Genomic DNA, 18,585 nt, shown 5'->3' on the forward strand with positions numbered 1-18,585 from the left:
GCTAATGCATCTGGGAAAGCAGCGGGAGATGGCCCAAGTGCTTGGGCCCCTGCACCCACGCGAGCCCAAGATGAAGTTCTTGGCTCCTGGCTTCAGCCTGGCCCAGCCTTGGGTACTGCACCCATCTGGGGAGTGAACCAGCGGATGGAAGATCTCTCTCCCCCTACCTCTGTAACCCCGCCTTTCAAATCAAATACATACATCTTTAAATAAATAATCTTTTTAAAACAAAAAGTTGTGGCCGGTCTCGCTAGGCCACAGTGCTTACTGTGAGGGCCAGATCACATAGGACATGGCTTACACACACAAACGGCTGTCCGGATCCTGTGTGTGCCTCCCGGTGCCCAGTCAGTGCAGCCCACGGAGGTTTATCTTCCTGTTCCGCAGAACCCACTTAGGATGGAGTGAGAGAGGCTGCAGAGGTGGGAGGTGCCCACGTTTCCCCCTGGGACTCCGACGTCTCCTCTCTGAGCTGCTTGGCAGAACCTCCGATCCCCCCGTTCTATCAGCAGCACAAACACAAGGGTGCTTCAGGAAGCTTGTAGAGGGCGGGATTGAAAAGTAAGTTTAGGAAGGACATTTGGTGGTCAAGAGGCCACTGAGGACGCCTGCACCCTGTAGCAGGTGCCTGGGTTTGGGTCTCGCCCACCCACCCCACCCCACCCCACCCCTTTTTTAAAGATGTTTTTATTTGAAAGGCAGAGTGATGGGGGGGTAAGAGATCTTTCATCTGCTGGCTGCCTCCCCACATGGCCACAATGGCTGGGGCTGGGCCAAGCACAAGCCTAGAACTCCATCCAGGTCGCCCACGTGGGTGGCAGGGGCCCAAGCACCATCTTCTACTGCTTCCCAAGGAGCATTAGCAGGGAGCTGGATTGGAAGTGGAGCAGCCGGGACTCGAACTGCTGCTCCAAAAGGGGCTGCTGGCGTGGCGGGTGGCAGCTCAGCTCACTGTGCTACAACGCAGGCCCTCTGGCGCCACGTCCGACCCTAGCTCCCTGCTATGTGCACCCCGGGAGGCTCGAGTCCACGGATGCCTGTCACTCACAGGGGAGACCTGGACGGAGCTCCTGGCTTCCTGGCTCCGGCCTGGCCCAGCCCTGGCTGTTGGTGAGCGTTTGGCGAGTGAACGAGCAGATGGATAATTTCTGTCTCTCTGCCTTTCAAGTAAGGTCATTAAAAAAAAAAAAAAAGTTCATTTTGGTGCAAAAAATATTTGAAATCCAAGCATACAAGGATTCTCCAAGAAAAATATGTATTATGAAAAACAATGCAAATTTCGATTTTCCCCCCACCAACATAAACTCCTTCTTGTAGTCCACTTTTCCACAAACCTCTTGATAACCTTTCCCAAGAGCCCTGCCTCATGAGCGCCTCTCCAGCGGAGACCCCCAGACCTCCAGCCGAGAGCCAGGGTGGAAGACACTAGTTAGCTTGTTTATTTTCCTCGGAAAGTTACAAGGTTACTTATCAACAGAGTGAACTGTCCAGGGCAGAGAAATCCAATGGCTTCTCTCTCTGTGTGTTGTGGGGGGGGTGTCCACGGGAACCAGGCTTCCAGGGGCGGGTCCTCCACCTCCGAGGCTTCCCTTGGCCCCTTCCCAGGTTCAATGGCCAAGACACAGGGCACAGAGCCCGGCCTGGCCTCGGCACCGGCTTTCAGCGCGGATCAGGTGGCGGCTGGGGGTGGGGACACCCAGGCTCAGTCTCTAGCTAGTGCGGGTGGGGGCCTGGCTCCTGGGAGCCCACCAGTCCCCTGCCACCTTCCAGGCAGGCCGTCTGGGACGTTCCGGGAGGACGCCGAGGGGCTCCCGGCGCCGGCTCTGGCCTTGCTTCCCCGACGTCCTCATCCGGGCACGGAGGCATCGGGGCCTGCCCTCCCTGGAGGTGCGCGTCTTCCCGGCCGCCTTTGCCCTTGCCCTTGTCTTTGTGTTAAGAACAACAATACTCTCCGTGGGACTGTGCTTTGCTCTTTTTTTTTTTTTTTATCCCTGCCTAAGGAACACGTCAACAGGTGCAGTTCTGTTGGTCGATCTGCTTCCGGCAGGGTTCCATGGTGACGGCGACGCCCACGCCGCTCCGGCCGGACGTCATGCGGGTCACCTCGCTCCAGGTGTCAGTGTCTGGGTCGTAGCACTCCACGCTGTCCAGGAACGTGTGCCCGTCGTAGCCTCCTGCGGGGAGAACGGGGCGGGGGCAGGGTGGTCACCGGGCCTTGGCGTCCCCGGGGACAGAAGGCAGAGGAGGCGACTGCGCGCGGGGGGCTGCGCGGCCGCCGGGGTCTCACCGAGGACGTAGATTTTTCCCTGGTGCACAGTGACCCCCAGCGCGCTCCGCCGATGCTTCATGGGGGCTACGAAGCTCCAGGTTTCCGTCTCCACGTCGTAGCGCTCCACGCTGTTGAGCTGGTCCTGCCCATCGTAGCCCCCCGCTGCGTAGATGCAGCTGTGCAGCACGCAGACCCCTAAACCGCAGCACGCACGGAGGGTCACTCTGGGGCCGCGGGCTCGGGGACCCCAGCCGCCACCTCCCCTCTCTCTCCTCTCCCGTCCCCCCGAGGGACGCCTTCGGAAACGACACCAGGAGAGAGGGAGAGGGAGAGGGAGCGAGCCACGGGGCTGAGGGCTGAGGAGGGAGGTCTCACCCAGGCCTGGCCGAGTGTCCCCCCTGGTGGATGGAGGCGGGGTCTTCCTGGACGCCCCACTCCCCGCGGCCCCCGCCCACCTGCCCCGCTTCGGATGGTGTTCATGGGGGTGATCATCCGCCACTCGTTCCTCTCCGGGTAGTAGCACTCGACCGAGTTAAGGCGGTTCGTCCCGTCAAAGCCCCCGACGGCATAGAGCAGGCGGTTGAGGACGGCCACGCCCACCCCGATCCTTCGGGTCAGCATCGGGGACACCAGGTGCCACTCGTCCCGCTCCGGCTCGTACCTGCAAAGGGCAGAGGAACGGTGCTGAGCCCAGCCTCGCCGCAGACCCTGGCGGAACTTCCCAGGGGCCCCCACGCCCCACCTTCTCCAACTCACAATTACTCCCCGGGGAGCCATCAGCGGCTCCATTTCCCAGATGGGAACACGGAGGCTCACGGCCATCCATTGTTCAAGGCCACACCCTTGTCTCTTGGACCCCAGCGGACGGACCCCCATACGCCTCTCCCGGGCCCCGCACTTGAGTGCTAAGTGGGTGACTTTGTCAGAGCTCTCCACCCGCCCCGCCTCAGGGAGGGGGCAGGTGGTCCCCACCGCTGTCCCCTGCTTCGTATGACAGCAAGGGAGCTTGGGCAGCTGGGATCTGGCTCCGGGCCCCCCCGCCCCGGACAGCGACGAGGCTACCGCCCGGGATGCTTTTTCTCAAAGGTGTGACGGTCAAAGACGGGGTCGCCACAGGTCCCGGGCGGCCCGGGCCCTCGTGGAGTCCATACCTGTGCTCCTGGAGTAATTTATAGTGTCCCTTTCCTTCTCCAAAGTGGCTGAGACTGATGACCATCCCACCATCCTAGTCACAGACCACACACATTAGAAGCCTCTAGGGCGCTGGTTTAAAATTCCCGCTCTCCAGCTCCAAAACCCGACTCCAGGCTTCCGAGCCTGCCCAGAGCAGCCGGCTGGGGCTCTGCCTTGTGTTACAACAAGCTCTCCGGGGGAGAGCCGTAGCCAGAGACCACACTTGGGGGGGGAGAAAGCAGGGCAGGGGGTCTGAAACCCCACAATGGCCAGTCTCTCAAGGACAGGGTCTCTGTGCACAGCGGAGGGAACCAAGACATCACACATCCGCTGTTTAGGACAAGGGGGGGGGGGCGGATGGCGATGAGGTATTAAGGGGGTGATGTAATCAGCTTCTTGCGGGTCGAGCATCCCCAATCCAAAAAATGCTGGCCGGCGCCGCGGCTCACTAGGCTAATCCTCTGCCGTGTGGCGCCGGCACACCGGGTTCTAGTCCTGGTTGGGGCACCGGATTCTGTCCCGGTTGCCCCTCTTCCAGGCCAGCTCTCTGCTGTGGCCAGGGAGTGCAGTGGAGGATGGCCCAAGTCCTTGGGCCCTGCACCCCATGGGAGACCAGGATAATTACCTGGCTCCTGGCTTCGGATCAGCGCGATGCGCTGGCCACAGCGTGCCAGCCGCGGTGGCCATTGGAGAGTGAACCAACAGCAAAGGAAGACCTTTCTCTCTGTCTCTCTCTCTCACTGTCCACTCTGCCTGTCAAAAAAAAAAAAAAAAAAAAGCCAGAAAAAAATTCCAAAGACACCAAAACTTTCCGAGTGTGACCAACTAACTGGATGTCGCAAATGGAGTATTCCACACCTGACCTCGGGTTAACAGGCATGGGCGCGCTAACACTACCCTACACGATGGATTGCCTTTGAGCTTTGTGTGTAAGTTATGCATGAAATAGAAATGAACCTCAGGTTTCCAATCCACAAAAAAAAAAAAAAAAAAAAAAAAATCCCAAGCACATCCGGGTCCCCAGCATTTCAGATAAGGGGCGCTCAACCCATAGAACTTTGGACAAACAAATCCGCAGCCGGGGAGCTGAGCTCCCATAAGCAGCTCCCAGCCCCCTGGAGGGAGGCGCGGGCCGGGCACTGGACGTGGGCGGGGGGCGGGGACCCCCGGGAGGTCCGCGCCGCTCACCTCTCCACGCTGTTGTGGTGGAGGCAGCCGTGGGAGCCGCCCACCGCGTAGATGTGCCCGTCAATGACCCCGACCCCGATGCGGTTGCGGGGCACGCTCATGGAGGCGCAGGGCGACCACTGGTTGGTCATGGGGTTGTAGCAGTCCAGGGCGCTGGAGTCGGTGTTGCCGTCGGGGGAGTTGTTCCGGCCGCCCACGGCGTAGAGCAGCCCGCCCACCACGCAGCCCGCCAGGCCGCTCCGCGGCACCTGCAAGTCCGCCAGCCGCAGCCAGGTGCCGTCGCTCGGGTTGTAGGCCTCCAGGTAGCTGAGGGACTGGCGGAAGTAGCCGCCGGCCGTGTAGATGAGCCGGCCCACCTTGGGCGCGCGGCAGGGCATCACCTGCGTGGGCTTGTGCAGGGTGAGCTCCTGGAAGATCTTCACCAGGTAGTCCTTGCAGCGGGAGTCCGACTGCAGGATCTCGCACTTCTGCAGCTGCATCTGCAGGAAGTGCGGCGTGAGCGAGTGGCAGCGCACGGCGCGCAGCAGCGCCTGCACGTAGAAGCGCCGCTGCTCGCAGTCGTACTTGACCCAGTTGATGCAGGCGTGGAAGACCTCGGACTCGCAGCGCACGTTCAGGTCGTCGCGGCTGATGAGGGTCACCAGCTGGCAGTGGGACAGGTTGAAGAACTCCTCCTGCTTGGCCACCTGCAGAGGGCGTCAGGGGGCGGGCTGGGGGCGGGGCTGACGCCTGCGCGGCTCCCCCTGCCTCCCACCTAGCCAGGGCCACGTCCAAGGTCAAGTTACTTAATGTGCATCTGACAGCCTCAGATGCCTCATCTATAAAAGGCGGGTTTGAAAAGTATGAACCTTTTTTTGGGGGGTGGGGTGGGGGCTTATTTTTTATTTATTTGAAAAGCAGAGAGAGAAAGAAAGGGGCTGGTGTGTGGCACAGCGGGTGAAGCCGCCTCCTGCCATGCCAAGCATGCCATAGGAGCCCCAGTTCGAGTCCCAGCTGCTCCACTTCCGATCCAGCTCCCTGCTGATGCGCCTGGGAAGGCAGAGGAAGATGGCCCGAGTCCTTGGGGCCCTGCCACCCACGTCGGGGATTCAGACGGAGTTCCTGGCTCCTGGCTGCTCCCAGCTTTGGCCTGGGTTGCAGCCATGTGGGAAGTGAACAGACGATCTCTAACTGCCTTTCAACTAAGTAAATAAATAAACCTTTAAAATAAAAAAGTCAAAATGTTGGTCCCATGACTTTTTTTTTTTTTTTTTTTTGACAGGCAGAGTGGACAGTGAGAGAGAGAGACAGAGAGAAAGGTCTTCCTTTTGCCGTTGGTTCACCCTCCAATGGCCGCTGCGGCCGGCACGCTGTGGCCGGCGCACCGCGCTGATCCGATGGCAGGAGCCAGGTACTTCTCCTGGTCTCCCATGGGGTGCAGGGCCCAAGCACTTGGGCCATCCTCCACTGTACTCCCAGGCCACAGCAGAGAGCTGGCCTGGAAGAGGGGCAACCGGGACAGAATCCGGCACCTCGACCGGGACTAGAACCCGGTGTGCCAGCGCCACAAGGTGGAGGATTAGCCTAGTGAGCAGCGGCGCCAGCCTGGTCCCATGACTTTTTAGCGGTGACCTTGGGAAAACTTCTGAAATGCCCTCAGGCCTTATTTGTTCTCCTCTGTGAAATGGGGATTGCATGAGTAGCCAAGTCAGGGCCCAGACAAATCAGGGCACCTGTTTTTATGAACACTTTTGTTTCTGGTAACCCAGGCTCACGCAGTCCCAAGGAAGAAACACAGTACAGTTGAATGGGAGGCACCTGCTTACTGGCCCACCCTGTGGACGCCAAGAACCCCAGAGCTAATTCTCCTTGGGGTTATCTGGCCAACCCCGCGTGTAACGGAGTGCAGGAGAGAAAACAAGACCAGGGTAGTGGCCCCCCAACCAGTCCCAGCCGCCAGAAGAAGACGTAGAGAATGTCTGGGATGCATTCTCCAAGGCCGGGGACTCCCTCAGACCTGGGGCCAGGGACACAGCCCTGCTTGCGCAGCCACGCGCCACACTTCCTCCCAGGACGGCTGGGCTGAGTCAGTGAGCCACAGCGGGGCAGTCACGCAGACCATGCGCTGAGCACCTCACCCCAAGTGCTTAGGAAGAGAAGTGCTGGCCGGGGAGGGCACAGCACCGGGACCCAGCAGGTTAACGCAGGCGTCCCAGACAAGCAGGTCCCATCCGGCTCCCTGCAAATGCGCCTGGGAAACAGCAGGAGATGGGCCAAGTGTTGGGCCCCGGTACCCACGTGGGAGACCCGGATGGAGCTCCTGGTTCCTGGCTTTGGCCTGGTCCAGCCCTGGCCGTTGGGGCCATTTGGGGAGTGAAGCAGTGGACAAAAGATCACTCTCCTCTCTCTCTCTCTCTTCTCTCTGTAACTCTCCATTTCAAGTAAATAATGTAAAATTTTTAAGTGTTTGAGATTTGGATTCTTTTGTGGGTTTTGGGATATCTGTGTGTACACAGCAAGGAAACTTAGGGATGGGACCGGCGTGTGAACACCAAATTCGCTTATACAGGCGTTCTTCCAAAAGTTTGGGGGGGGGGGGCTGGGTTTAAAAGATAAGCTTATTTTGGTGCAAAAATATTTTGAAATCAGGGCCGGTGCCATGGCTCACTTGGTTAATCCTCTGCCTGCGGCGCCAGCATCCCATATGGGTGCCGGGTTCTAGTCCTGGTTGCCCCTCTTCCAGTCCAGCTCTCTGCTGTGGCCTGGGAGGGCAATGGAGGATGGCCCAAGTGCTTGGGCCCTGCACTTGGCTCCTGACTTCGGATCGGCGCAGTGCTCCTGGCGCATAGTGACCATTTGGGGGTGAACCAACGGAAGGAAGACCTTTCTCTCTGTCTCTCTCTCTCACTAACTCTACCTGTCAAATAAAAAAAAAAATATTTTGAAATCCATGCCCGGTTTTTCCCTAACACGTATCCCTGTGACGTTCTGGGAGACTCCTGGGTACACACAGGCCCTGAAGGTGACTTCATGCATGGTTTTTAGCGGAACTTCCCACTGGTGGCATCGCGTCACTGCTCGGAAAAGTTTCGGATTCTGGAGTGTTTTGAATCTGGAAAGTCAGATCATGGACATTCCGGCTGCGCCTGGCATCCAAGAGATGCAACCTCAGAACTAGGGCTTAGGACAGTGCCTTTTGGAAAAAAAAATAATAATAACAAAACCCTTGAGTTATTTTCTTTTTGACAACTTCCTCTACGGGAGAAACAAAAACGAAACCAAACCCTGCACGATAACAAGGTTGTGGGGACCAAAGAGAACAAGGACCAGGGTCAGGGCAGCCAGCAGCCTGTCTTCGCTGTCCTGGAAGGAACTGCTGACCAGCGCTTGGCCGTGGTCACGGTCACTGCCTTCTGCCCCTACCTTTGACCCCCGGGAAACCAGGGTCACTGTCCTGGTGGTCAAATGTGTGGCCAGGGCCCTCGATCCTCCCCGGCTCCCCCTTGGCGTCTCACGGGGATCACGCCCTGGGGCGCGCCCCTCCGTGCCAAGCCCTCCCGCCTCCCGGCTCACCTCCCCGAAGTGCATGTAGATGTACTCGCGGGCGCGCTGGTGCAGCTCGGCGCAGCCGATCTGCTCGGCGAAGTTGGCGATGCCGATGGCGTTGCTGGGGTCCAGCTGTTGCACCAGGAAGTCGCTGCAGGCGCGGACGACGCTGTCGATCTGGTACATGACGGCACCGTTCATGACGTGCAGCACGCACTTCTCGCCCATGGAGATGGACGCCGTGTAGGCGAACTCAATGAGCCGCTCCATGACCTGGGGGTGGATGCCCTCGATGGACACCACCTCCATGCCCTGCTCCCGCAGCCCGTTGGTGAACATGGCCTTGAAGACCGGGCTGGACGAGGCCAGCACCACCTTGTGGGCCATGAACTGGGCGGCCGGCGTGTCCTCGTACTTGACCTGCAGCGTGACGTCACACAGCTGCTGGCTGAGCCGCAGCTCATTCATGATCCCGAAGGCCTGCTTGGTGTGGTCCTCCAGCGTGTAGCTGAAGGTGCGGTTGCCGTGCTGGGAGGGCGTCACCTCGGCCTTGCACTCGGTGGAGGCGAACATCATGGCGTCCCCCGCCCCCTCGGGGCGCTGTGACTGCTGGGGCAGGAATCGGCTGCAGGCCTCCGCCCCGCTAGGCTCGGCTTCCGGCTGCATGAGGTTCCAAGTGACAAGGGATCACGCCGCCACGGACACTCAGGGGCCTGGAGGAGGGAGAGCACAGGGCTGGGGGCAGGGCAGGGGTCAGGCCAGCACCTGCCAGGCCCTCTTTCGTAAGACAGAGCCATTCCCAAAGCAAACCTGGTGAGGTGGGGTCCGGTGGAGCTCCCCACCTTCTCCTGGCCGTGCCCACCCAGGGGTCCACCCAGATCCTGCCCCCACCCCCAAAACCACGCAGGACCCCTCAACAGCTGGCAGGATAGTCAGCTCTTGTCCACCCACTTCTCTCCAGCTCACTCCATCCAGCCATCCAGCTGCGCCCTCCCTTCCCCAGTCATGTCAAGTTCATTCTTTCGCTCAGCCCTGCAACATCTATTGAGCGCCTGCTGTGTCCCAGGCACTGTGGTGTCCTGGCCCACACCCCTCTGGGAAGGTGAGGTTGGCGCTGGGGCGCAGGGAGCAGCAAGGTCTGGTCAGGAGCTGAGCGACTCACAGAGGCTGAGGGCCAGGGCTTGAGTCACGTTTTGAAATCCGCGGCACCTGCAAGGCGCTCCCCAAGTTCTGGGGCTCAGCCCAACGTCGCCTCGTTCTCGCCCCCCCTCCCAAACTCCACCGCGGAGCTTCAAGGGGGCAGGGAGCCCCCTGCAGGCCAGCGCTGGGGCCACCCTCTCCTGTGTGTCCCCGCGTCCCGCCCGCGGCCTGGCACTGCGCAGGAGCCAGTGGCTGGCCGGCTGCCCACGCCACGGTGCCTGCCAGAGCCGCCCTCCTCCACCCTGCCCGGCGCGCCGCTCGGCCCCCTCTCCCCATGCGAGGCCCCGGGCTGGCCTCTGGATCTTTGGCCAATCGGTCAACGGTGCCCCTGGGCACCAAGCACTTCCCCCCCGCCGCGAAGCGACAAGTGGGGGACTGCGCATGCCCCGCCTGAGCCGCCACCAAGGCCTTGGAGAAGCGAGGAAGTGACCCCGCCGCGGCCTCTTGGCAGCCAAGGCCGCAGCGCGCACCCAGCCGTCGCCAACGCCCCGGGATCCCCGGGCTTTCGTCTGCGTGCGCTCCCCCCCTGCGTCTCACTCCCGGCTTCCGTGCCTCTCCGGCCGCCCCGGCAGTGGCGCCGTCCAACAAAACGATCGGACCCCGGCCGCGCCCTCCCGGGGCCTCCGGGAACTCGGAGGCGGCCCCAGGGCCCCGCGCTCCCATTCCCGCGGCCCCCGGCCATGGTCGCCGAGGCACCCGAGGCCCGCGGCGCCCGCAGCCTGGGCACAGGCCGCCTCACTCACCCCGCCATGGTCGCGCTGCGGCTCCGCCTCCGCCGCCGGAGCCCGGGCGCCTCCATCGCTGCGCGCCGGGGGGAGGCGCGGAGCGCGCGTAGGTCACCATGACTAAGCAGAGCGCGGCGCCGGCCATGTCAGAATAAAAGTCCGCCACCCCCCCACCCCACGCTCGGTGCGCCGCGGCTCCTGGCCCCGGGCGGCGTGGACAGGCCCCAGGCCGCGCCCCCAACCCCCGCCCGCGGTCGCCGGGTTGCGCAGCCCCGGCGCAGCAGCGACCACAGCGCCAGCCACGGCGGGGCGGGGGATCGCGGCTCCGTTCGGCCGCGTGGGGCGTCGGAGCCCCGAGTTCGAGGCCCCGTTCCGCGCCCCGGGATTCGCCGCCACCCCTGCCGGGGTTCACTCACCTCCGTCCCACGGGGTGGGGAGGCACGGGGCACGATGGTGCCACCCGCGCGCCACGCTTCCGGGAAGCCCGAGGCGGGGTGGTGGGTGGGGAGCCGCGGCTCTGCGCGGGGTGGCTTCGGCCCTAACTTTGCTACTGGGGACCCGAGGGCGCCCCCGCCGCCTATGGGGGGGCCTCGGCTCCGGGGCGGCGTGGCCAGTGGGGTCGCAGACGTCGGGTGGGGGGTGGCCTCCGGACTCCCGGGAAGGAGGCGGGGAGAAGGCGCGGAGGGCGCGGCGGGGAAGGAGCTGCGATTCCCCGCCTCTTTCCCCGCAGGTGCCTTCGCGAGGGACCCGGCGTCCCGCAAGGGTGCAAGGCCGGCGGGGCGGGCAGGTCTCGCACCCCTCTCGCACCGTCCCTTCCATCTGGGCCAGGTTTCGTCGCTGGGGCTGCTGTGCGCGACACCTGTTCTTCTTATCCACACAGTGCATGCCCGCTGGAGCCACCTGCCTAGCTGGGTTCCCGTTGTCTTTATTTTTCAGTTATGCATGGAACCCACCTGCGGGGATTCGAACCCCCGACCCGCCTGCTGCTAACTCTGCGCCCACAGAACCTTGGTTTCTTCCACGTTCCGTGATGGCGAGGACAAAAGCGCTATTGCCAATTTTTCTCGGCACGGTTGCTCTTGATGACTTGAAGTTAACTTTTCAACAGACGCATTTCAAGTTTGAAAAGTGGACAGGCCGAGGAGATGTTTGTCTAAGAACAGGGTTGCTGGAGTCTCCGACGTGAAATCTGGGGGCTTTTGATGTTCGGGCTCTGGGTCTGGGGTTGAACCGGGCTGGGGTGGAGCGCTCCCCACACTGGGCTGTGTGAAGCTGCAGTTCCGGGAAGCTCCCGAGGGGGGCGCTCCAGCCGTGACTGTAACCCACAGCCTCTGACATCTCTCCAAACCAAACCTGCAGGCCCTGTGGGCCAGCCATGCTGCCTGTAGAGATGTACCCAAGAGACATTCACAAACGTGCAAAAAAGTGTTATGTGCACAGTCTTACTGCAATATGAGGTCTGTTGTGGCAAAGAATTGTAGCAACCTGCACGATGCTCCGTGGGCTTGGTACGAAGTGGCAGGGGCTGGTGTTGGGGCACGTGGAGGTAAGCGCCATCTGGCACATCGGCAACCCATATCAGAGTGCCTGCGCTTCCAACCCACCTTCCTGCGACCAGTGTGGGAAGGCTGCAGGCGTGGCCCGAGGACTGGAGCCCCTGCCACCCACGGGAGAGACAAGGATGGAGTTCCTGACTCCTGGCTTCAGCCTGGCCCAGCGTGGATGTTGCGTCTGGAGAGTGACCCACATTAAGATGCCCGTGTCCACACTGCTGCACGTGGCTCCCCCTCCTCTTCCTCGTCCTCCTCCTCCTCCTTCTCTTCTTCTTAAGATTTATGTATTTATTTGAAAGCCAGAGTAACAGAGAGACAGAAGTAGAGATCTTTCATCTGCTGGTTCATTCCCCAGATGGCGCCAACGGCCAGGGTCGAGCCAGGTCAAAGCCAGGAGCTTCATCCAGATCTCCCACGTGCGTGGCAGGGGCCCAAGTACCTGGGCTGTCATCTGCTGCCTCCCAGGCCATCAGCAGGGAGCTGGAGTGGAAGTGGAGCAGCTGGGACTTGAACCGGTGCCACAGGGGATGCCAGCGTTGGCTCTGCCCCCTACCCCACAACGCCGGCCCCGTGGCTCCATCTCTGACCCCAGCTTCCTGCCAGTGTGGACCTTGGGAGACAGGAACTGAGTTCCTCCCGGCTTCCAGCTTCGGCATGGCCGGGTCCCAGCCGTTGTGGGCACTTGGGGAGTGAACCAGAGCATGGACGGTCTCTCTCTCCCTCTCTCTCCCTCTCTCTCTCTCCCTCTCTCTCTCTCCCTCTCTCTCCCATCCTCTCTCCCATCCTCTCTCTGCCTCTCAAACAAACAGATAAACATTTTAAAATACACAAAGTGGCATCGCGACAGACACCAGAGAGCTCGCTCCGCCTCGTGAGGGCGCAGTAGGAAGGCAGACGCCAGCCAGCCAAGCAGAAGGCCCTGACCGGAACACAGCCGTGCCGGCACCCTGATCCGGGCCCATCCGGCTCCCAGATCCGAGAGGAATACATCTCTGTGGTCAAGCCACCCAGGTATGACATCTCTCTTGGCAAACCAAGCCAACCAGGGCGGGAACACAGTGCAGACATGTGGCTGGGGGACAGTCCCCCGAGAGACGCTGAAGAGGAGTGAGCAAAGCGGAGGGCGCGGGTGAAGAAGACAGCAGGTGCATTTACATCTCGGCAGATTCAGCCACAGAACAGTTCTGGAAGTTTCTCTGGGAACCCCAACACTGATGTCCATTCAAAAGGGGAACTGGGTGCTTTTTAATTTTATGTTCAGATTTATTTTTATTTATTGGAAAGGCAGAGTGACAGATGGAGAGACAGAGAGAAAGAGAGATCTTCCACCTGTTGGTTCATTCTCCCAGTGCCCACAACAGCCGTGACTGGGCCAGGCCAAAACGAGGAGCCTGGAACTCCATCCGGGTCTCCCACATGAGTGGCAGGTGGCCAAGCATTTGGGCCGTCCTCTGCTGCTTCCCCAGGCGCATTAGCAGGGGGCTGGAACAACCAGGACTTGAGCCAGCGCTCTGATAGGAGATGCTGGCTTTGCAGGCTCTGGAGTGGAGAGAGAGAGGTCTTCCATCCACTGGTTCACTCCCCGGATGGCTGCAACAGCCAGAGCTGGACCAGGCGGAAGCCAGGAACCAGGGGCTCCATCCAAGGCTCCCACATGGGTGGCTGGCAGGGACCCAAGTATCGGGGCCCTCACCTGCTGCCCCCCAGGGTGTGGGTTCCCGGGAAGCTGCCATCAGAGGCAGCACAGTATTCAAACCCAGGCCGTGGGCAGCTTTGTCACGCGGGGGTCCCACGTGTTGTCTTAACACCCGCCCCTCTGTGCGCTTTTTGTTTTTCATGAAAAAAAAAATCTAAACATCTCCCACCACCAAATAACCACACCGCTGACTGGGGTGGCCTAGGGGGTCTCCCGGGAAGATTTGAGAACCCTTGATGCGGGCAGGAGTGCCAGGCAAAGGAGAGGATGTGGGCCAGTCCTGAGAGCGACCTGGGATCGCGGTCCCAGGCTGACAGCGTGGGTGTTCCGGAAATCAGGTCAGTGCCCGCTGAGTGTGGCCGCCAAGGGCAGTTCCAGTCCCCCAGGCGGCCGACCTCTTCCCGACGGCCTGCAGTTCCAAGTCCTACCGGAAGGCGGCGCACCGCGGGCTGAGCCCGAAGCCAGATGCCCCTTACCCGGGCCCCCTGGGCCAACTGGGCCATTCAGAGGTCAGGAATGCGCCTGGGGGCCCTGGCCAGCACGGCTGAAGCCTTTTATGGGCACCGACGGGGGCAGGGGGCCTGGTATCGCCCCCAGGCAAGAACGCCTCATGGGATCCTTGTGGGGAGAGCCTGGGGATACCAAGCCCAGCGGCCTGAGGCCTGACAGCCAGGGCAGGGACACTGGGGGAGGAATCCCGCTGTCAGATGGGGACAAGGAAACCTACCCTGGCAAAGGGGGACCGAAGCTGAGCCCTGGGCTAGCACCGGGAACTTGTATCGCTCTTATTATTTTATTTGTATATTTTATCAACAAGCCGACACCGGCACACAGAGCAGTGCTATTGTCAGGTTTTGGCTGAGGCGCTGGGGCAATGTCCTCACACCCAATTCCGGCCCTATTGTGTGCCTCCCGCAGAGGGCGCTCGTGAGCACCTGCACGGGGCAAGTCCTTCCATGACTTCCAGTCCACGCACAGCAAAAGCCAAGTCCTGCCTGCAGCCCGCAAGGCCTTGCACAATCTTCTGCCTCACCTCCCGGGGCTGTCTCTCGTTCCTCCTGGATCCCTGCAGCCTCAGGTCCTTTGCACATGTGGTTCCCGCCTCCTGAGACTCCGTTCCCTCGGGTGTTCCCAGGACAGCTCACGTCACCTCGGCAGAGCGGCCTCCCCCAGGCCACCGCGGCATCCTTCTAGGTCACTGGGATCATCTCCATTATGTGGCCACTCTGTCGTTGTCTGTGTCTCCCGCGCCAAAATGCTAATTCCACCGGGCAAGGATTTTGGTCTGTTCACTGTTGTTGGGGTTGGCGGCAATAAACGCACGCCCCCTCTGCGTCTTTTTTCTCCCTCCACCACTGTGTTTTCTGCAAATTCTTGCATTCCGGCTTCCTGCTGCTGCTGACCCTGGGAGGCTGGGTGCCCCGGCTGCAGCCCCAGCCCAGCCCCTGGGGAGTGAAGCCGTGGCCGGGCAGTCTCTGTGCCGCGCTCCCTCTCTCTGTCTCTCCGCCTTTCCAAAAAGAAAGAAAATCTGTAGAACAGCTCTCCGGGTGGCAGTGGCGGGCCGAGGTCACGAGTGTGCGGCTAGCTCCAGTGCCAGGGTCCTGGCGGCCATGGGCGCGCCGGGGCTGCCGGCGGAACCGCTGGTGTCCAGTGCATCCTGCTGGGGTGAGGAGCGCTCCGAACGGCTGGAGCTGACGTCCAGGCCCGGGGGCAGGCAGCGGCTCAGGCCACGCGAAGCCCCGGCCACGCTCGGGGACTGCTGGGAGCCGCTCTGGCTTCGGCCACACGGACGGCGGCCACAGCAGAGGAGCCTCAAGAGCGCGTGGCGCAGGTCGCGGTTGGTGAGTGTGTAGATGATGGGGTTTAGAAGCGAGTTGGCCATGGCCAGGCCCAGGAAGGGATCCGCCTGCAGGAGCACAGGACAAGCACGCGCCGGGCACGCCACGTCCAGCAAAAGCAGCAGGAAGAGAGGACCCCAGCAGGCCACGAAGGCCAGGAGCACCACGCTGAGCGTGCGCAGTAGCGCCAGGGAGCGAGGCGTTCGCCGCGCGCGGCTCGACGCGCCCCGGCCAGCCCTGGGTCGCGCCCGCAGGCGTCTGGCGTTGGCACGCACCTGGCAGTAGATACGCGCGTAGAGCGCACAGATGGTGGCCAAGATGCCCACAAAGGCCAGCACGCAGAAAAGCACGTAGGCCTTGGCGTAGAGGGGCAGGACCGTGGAGCAGGCGTCCAGGCGACCCAGGCAGTTCCAGCCCAGCGCGGGCAGCAGCCCCAGGAGCAGCGACACGCCCCAGGCGGCCGCCGCCAGAGCCAGCGTGCGACCCCGACTGGCGGCGGGCGCGGGGCCCCGGCGCGCCATGGTGAGGTGGCGCTCCAGGGCGATGGCCAGGAGGCTCAGCACCGACGCGGCGAGCGCCACGAAGACGCCGCCCTCACGCGCGAACCAGAGCGCAGGCGACAGTCGCAGCGTGAGCGGCCCCGACAGCAGGATGTTGGTGGCGTAGGCGGCGCCGGCCAGCAGGTCAGACAGCGTGAGGCTCCCCAGGAGAAGGAACATGGGCGCGTGGAAGCGCGGGTGGCGCGCGAGCACGAGGAGCACGGCCAAGTTCTCCAGCACGATGAGCGCGCACACGGCCAGGCACACGGCGGCGTCGGCGCGCAGCCCCGCGCCGGGCTGGTAGCGCGCGCCCCGGAGCTTTCCGGTGTAGTTGTAATGCAGGACGATGACCTCGCTCACCGGTGCGGGTCGCAGCAGGCCGGGCTCCATGGGCCACCCGCCCCAAGGCTGCGGAGAGATCGAGCCGCCGTCTTCCCCCGCGGCGCGCACCTGCGGAGGCCTGCGGAGGCAGGAAGCGAATGGGCCGGGAGCTCTTGAGATTGGAGCCTTAACCCCCGCCCACCACCCCGCACGTCCCTCACGCACACGGGGGCCTAAAGGGGGCGTCCATGGACCACACAATCTCGTGGGGGTGAGGGAGCAGGGTGACACCCGATCCCGCCAAAAAGGGACACTTGGAACACACCCAAGCAAGGTTACCCTGAGACACGTTCACCACCAGACAAGTGTGTGAGCGGCTAGCCTGTGGTTAGAACTTGTCCCGGCGCTGTGGCGCAGCCGATAAAGCCGTGGCCGCATCCCATCTGGGCGCCAGTTCGAGTCCCGGCTGCTCCACTTCCGATCCAGCTCCCTTCTGATGAACCTGGGAAAGCAGAAGAAGATGGCCCGAGTGCTTGGGCCCTGCACCCATGTGGGAGACCCGGAAGAAGCTCCTGGCTGCTGGCCATTTGGGAAGTGAATTAACGATAGAAAATCTCTCTCTGTATATAAATAGTGACACCCAGACCCGGGCCCATATACAAGAGGAAAAACACAGTCAGACACCATCACAGAAATACAAAAATACGTTCATACATGGACACGGTGACACGGGCAAAGACACACAGAGACACGGCTTCACACGCAGTGGCACAGACCACAATTTCACAGCCGCTGCCCACATTCAGCCTGGGGCTCAGAGCCTCACACACACCCCAGGCCTCCTCCTGCGCAGACCCCTTCTTGCATGCAAACGTGCCACCTCCCACCCACCCCCCAATCCCCACCCCCACCCCGCTCACACACACACAAAACACCAGAAGACTGATGTATCTGCCCAGAGGCACAGACGGGCGCTCCCCGAGGGCCACACATGCCATTACAATATAATGACACTTCCCATCCTGGTACTGCACCCTGTAATCCTCTCCACAACTCTTGTCCTAGCCCCAATGTACAGATGAAGAAACTGAGACTCAAAAGGAAAATTTTGTATAGAAGCAGACGTAGGTCTTCAGGCTCCCACACAAGACACAGCCAGGCAGAAATGCTGCCCCAGCCACCGCGAGCCCCCAGACAGACAGACAGACAGACACACACACACAAGGGAGGGACCCTGAACAAATAAAGACAGACAAGGAGGAGCCGCGGGGAATGGATGCGCAGACACACGGGTTCTGCGTTCTCTGTTGCGGGCACAGCTCGGCGTCTGCACCAACCCCCTTGCCGCAGCTTGCCTGGAAGAATTGAGGCAGCGAAACTTGCAGTGGCCGGGCCAGGAGGAGACGAGACTGGGGGATTCCAGTCCCGCCGGAGCTAACCGGCTTTCCCCACCCTATGGCCTCCAGGAAGGAATCGGGAACTCCGGTAAGGGAAGCTGCGCCTTTCCAGACCCAGAAAAGTGGCCAAGGGAGCCTCTCCGGGCCGAGCCGAGCCCCGCGCCCCCAAGGACCCAGGGCTGCACACTCACCCTGCGCCCTGGTCGTGCGCGCCCCGCAGTCGCGCGCCTGGAGCCGAGTGAGCGGACACGGCTCCGGGGGGCGGGGCTGCAGCGGGGAGGCCGGGGGGCGGGTCCGCGACGCGCCGAGCCGGCGGTCGCAGGCAGTCGCCCCCTCCCTTTGGGGCCCGGGCACTGAGCCCGTGGCTGCCAGCCGGTGCCACCCGCCGCGGCACCGGAGATCGCCCCGGCGGCGACTGGCACCGGCGCGCCCTCAGTTCCCCCGTCCGAGCCTGGGCTGCCCTCCTAGGGGCGCTCCGTCGCGGTGGGAGACCCCGGGGACGAGCGAGCGGGTGGGTCCTTCCGTAGGGGCGGTCGCAGCCGGAGCCGCTTCCCACGCCGGCAGAGGGGTCCCGTCCGTCCTCCAGCGCCTGGGCGCGGGCTCCTCCCCCGTTCTCCGCCGTCTCCCAGTAGGATCCCTTAGGCTACCCCGAAGGACGCCCAGTCGGCCCGCCGAGGGACTCCGAGGCGGCTCAGATTAGGAAGGGTCTTAGGCAGAGGGGAGAGGGGGGTCTTGCGTCCTGGCCCTCCTCCCCGCACCCTGCCCCCAGCAGAGAAGGCTGGGCGGCTCCGCACACACGGGCCCCTCCCCGTTTCCCCCGTTCCCACCCCCGGCCTGGGGAGAGTGGAGGAGGGGCAGGTGCAGGCGGGATTCGGGTGGGAACTTTCCTGTCCCCAAATAAGGAGGGCCTGGCTGGTCTGGCGCCCGGGCTCCCTCGCCCCCCCTCCCCCTCCGATGTCTCCTAACTATGCGATTCACCCATGTATTGTGTGTCTGGGCTGTGTCCTGCCCCTCGCCCTCACCGGACAGTCAGCCTCAGGGGGACAGGGATGAGTCTGTCGTGGGCACTGCAGAGACAGAGCCGGTACTCCAAACACGTCCGCTGAGCTAGCTCGAGGAATGAGGGTCTCGCTTCCTCTGGGGGTGTCTGTCTCTGCTTCT

The 18,585-nt window shown here is 62.3% G+C and overlaps 2 protein-coding genes across 9 annotated transcripts; both read right to left on the minus strand.

Moving 5' to 3' along the window:
• Positions 1–1,416: 1,416 nt before the first annotated feature.
• Positions 1,417–10,736, minus strand: KEAP1 (kelch like ECH associated protein 1). Of its 7 annotated transcripts, none has more exons than XR_016223364.1 (7): positions 10,099–10,252; positions 8,183–8,868; positions 4,631–5,316; positions 3,421–3,494; positions 2,725–2,930; positions 2,288–2,464; positions 1,417–2,174 (listed from the first exon to the last, which is right to left on the minus strand). XR_016223364.1 is itself a non-coding variant. In XM_008251549.5 (6 exons), the coding sequence occupies exons 2-6, from the start codon at positions 8,819–8,821 to the stop codon at positions 2,008–2,010; spliced, it is 1,875 nt and encodes a 624-aa protein (XP_008249771.1). In that variant the 5' UTR covers positions 8,822–8,868; positions 10,497–10,736; the 3' UTR covers positions 1,417–2,007. The 7 variants fall into 7 exon arrangements, 4 of the variants coding, with proteins under 4 accessions (XP_008249771.1, XP_008249770.1, XP_008249772.1 ...); XR_016223363.1 differs by having other exon boundaries at positions 2,645–2,930; positions 10,099–10,249; XR_001792646.4 differs by lacking the exon at positions 3,421–3,494 and having other exon boundaries at positions 2,645–2,930.
• Positions 10,737–14,108: 3,372 nt separating this feature from the next.
• S1PR5 (sphingosine-1-phosphate receptor 5) lies at positions 14,109–17,753 on the minus strand. 2 transcript variants are annotated; one of them, XM_008251547.5, is made up of 3 exons: positions 17,616–17,753; positions 16,367–16,529; positions 14,109–16,166 (listed from the first exon to the last, which is right to left on the minus strand). In XM_008251547.5, the coding sequence occupies exon 3, from the start codon at positions 16,094–16,096 to the stop codon at positions 14,897–14,899; it is 1,200 nt and encodes a 399-aa protein (XP_008249769.1). In that variant the 5' UTR covers positions 16,097–16,166; positions 16,367–16,529; positions 17,616–17,753; the 3' UTR covers positions 14,109–14,896. The 2 variants fall into 2 exon arrangements, with proteins under 2 accessions (XP_008249769.1, XP_089172549.1); XM_089316423.1 differs by lacking the exon at positions 17,616–17,753 and having other exon boundaries at positions 14,749–16,166; positions 16,353–16,491.
• Positions 17,754–18,585: the final 832 nt, after the last annotated feature.

This window comes from Oryctolagus cuniculus, chromosome 16, assembly GCF_051225735.1.
Source record: "Oryctolagus cuniculus isolate XC-2025 breed Fujian yellow rabbit chromosome 16, ASM5122573v1, whole genome shotgun sequence".
In the NCBI taxonomy this organism is placed as follows: Eukaryota; Metazoa; Chordata; class Mammalia; order Lagomorpha; family Leporidae; genus Oryctolagus; species Oryctolagus cuniculus.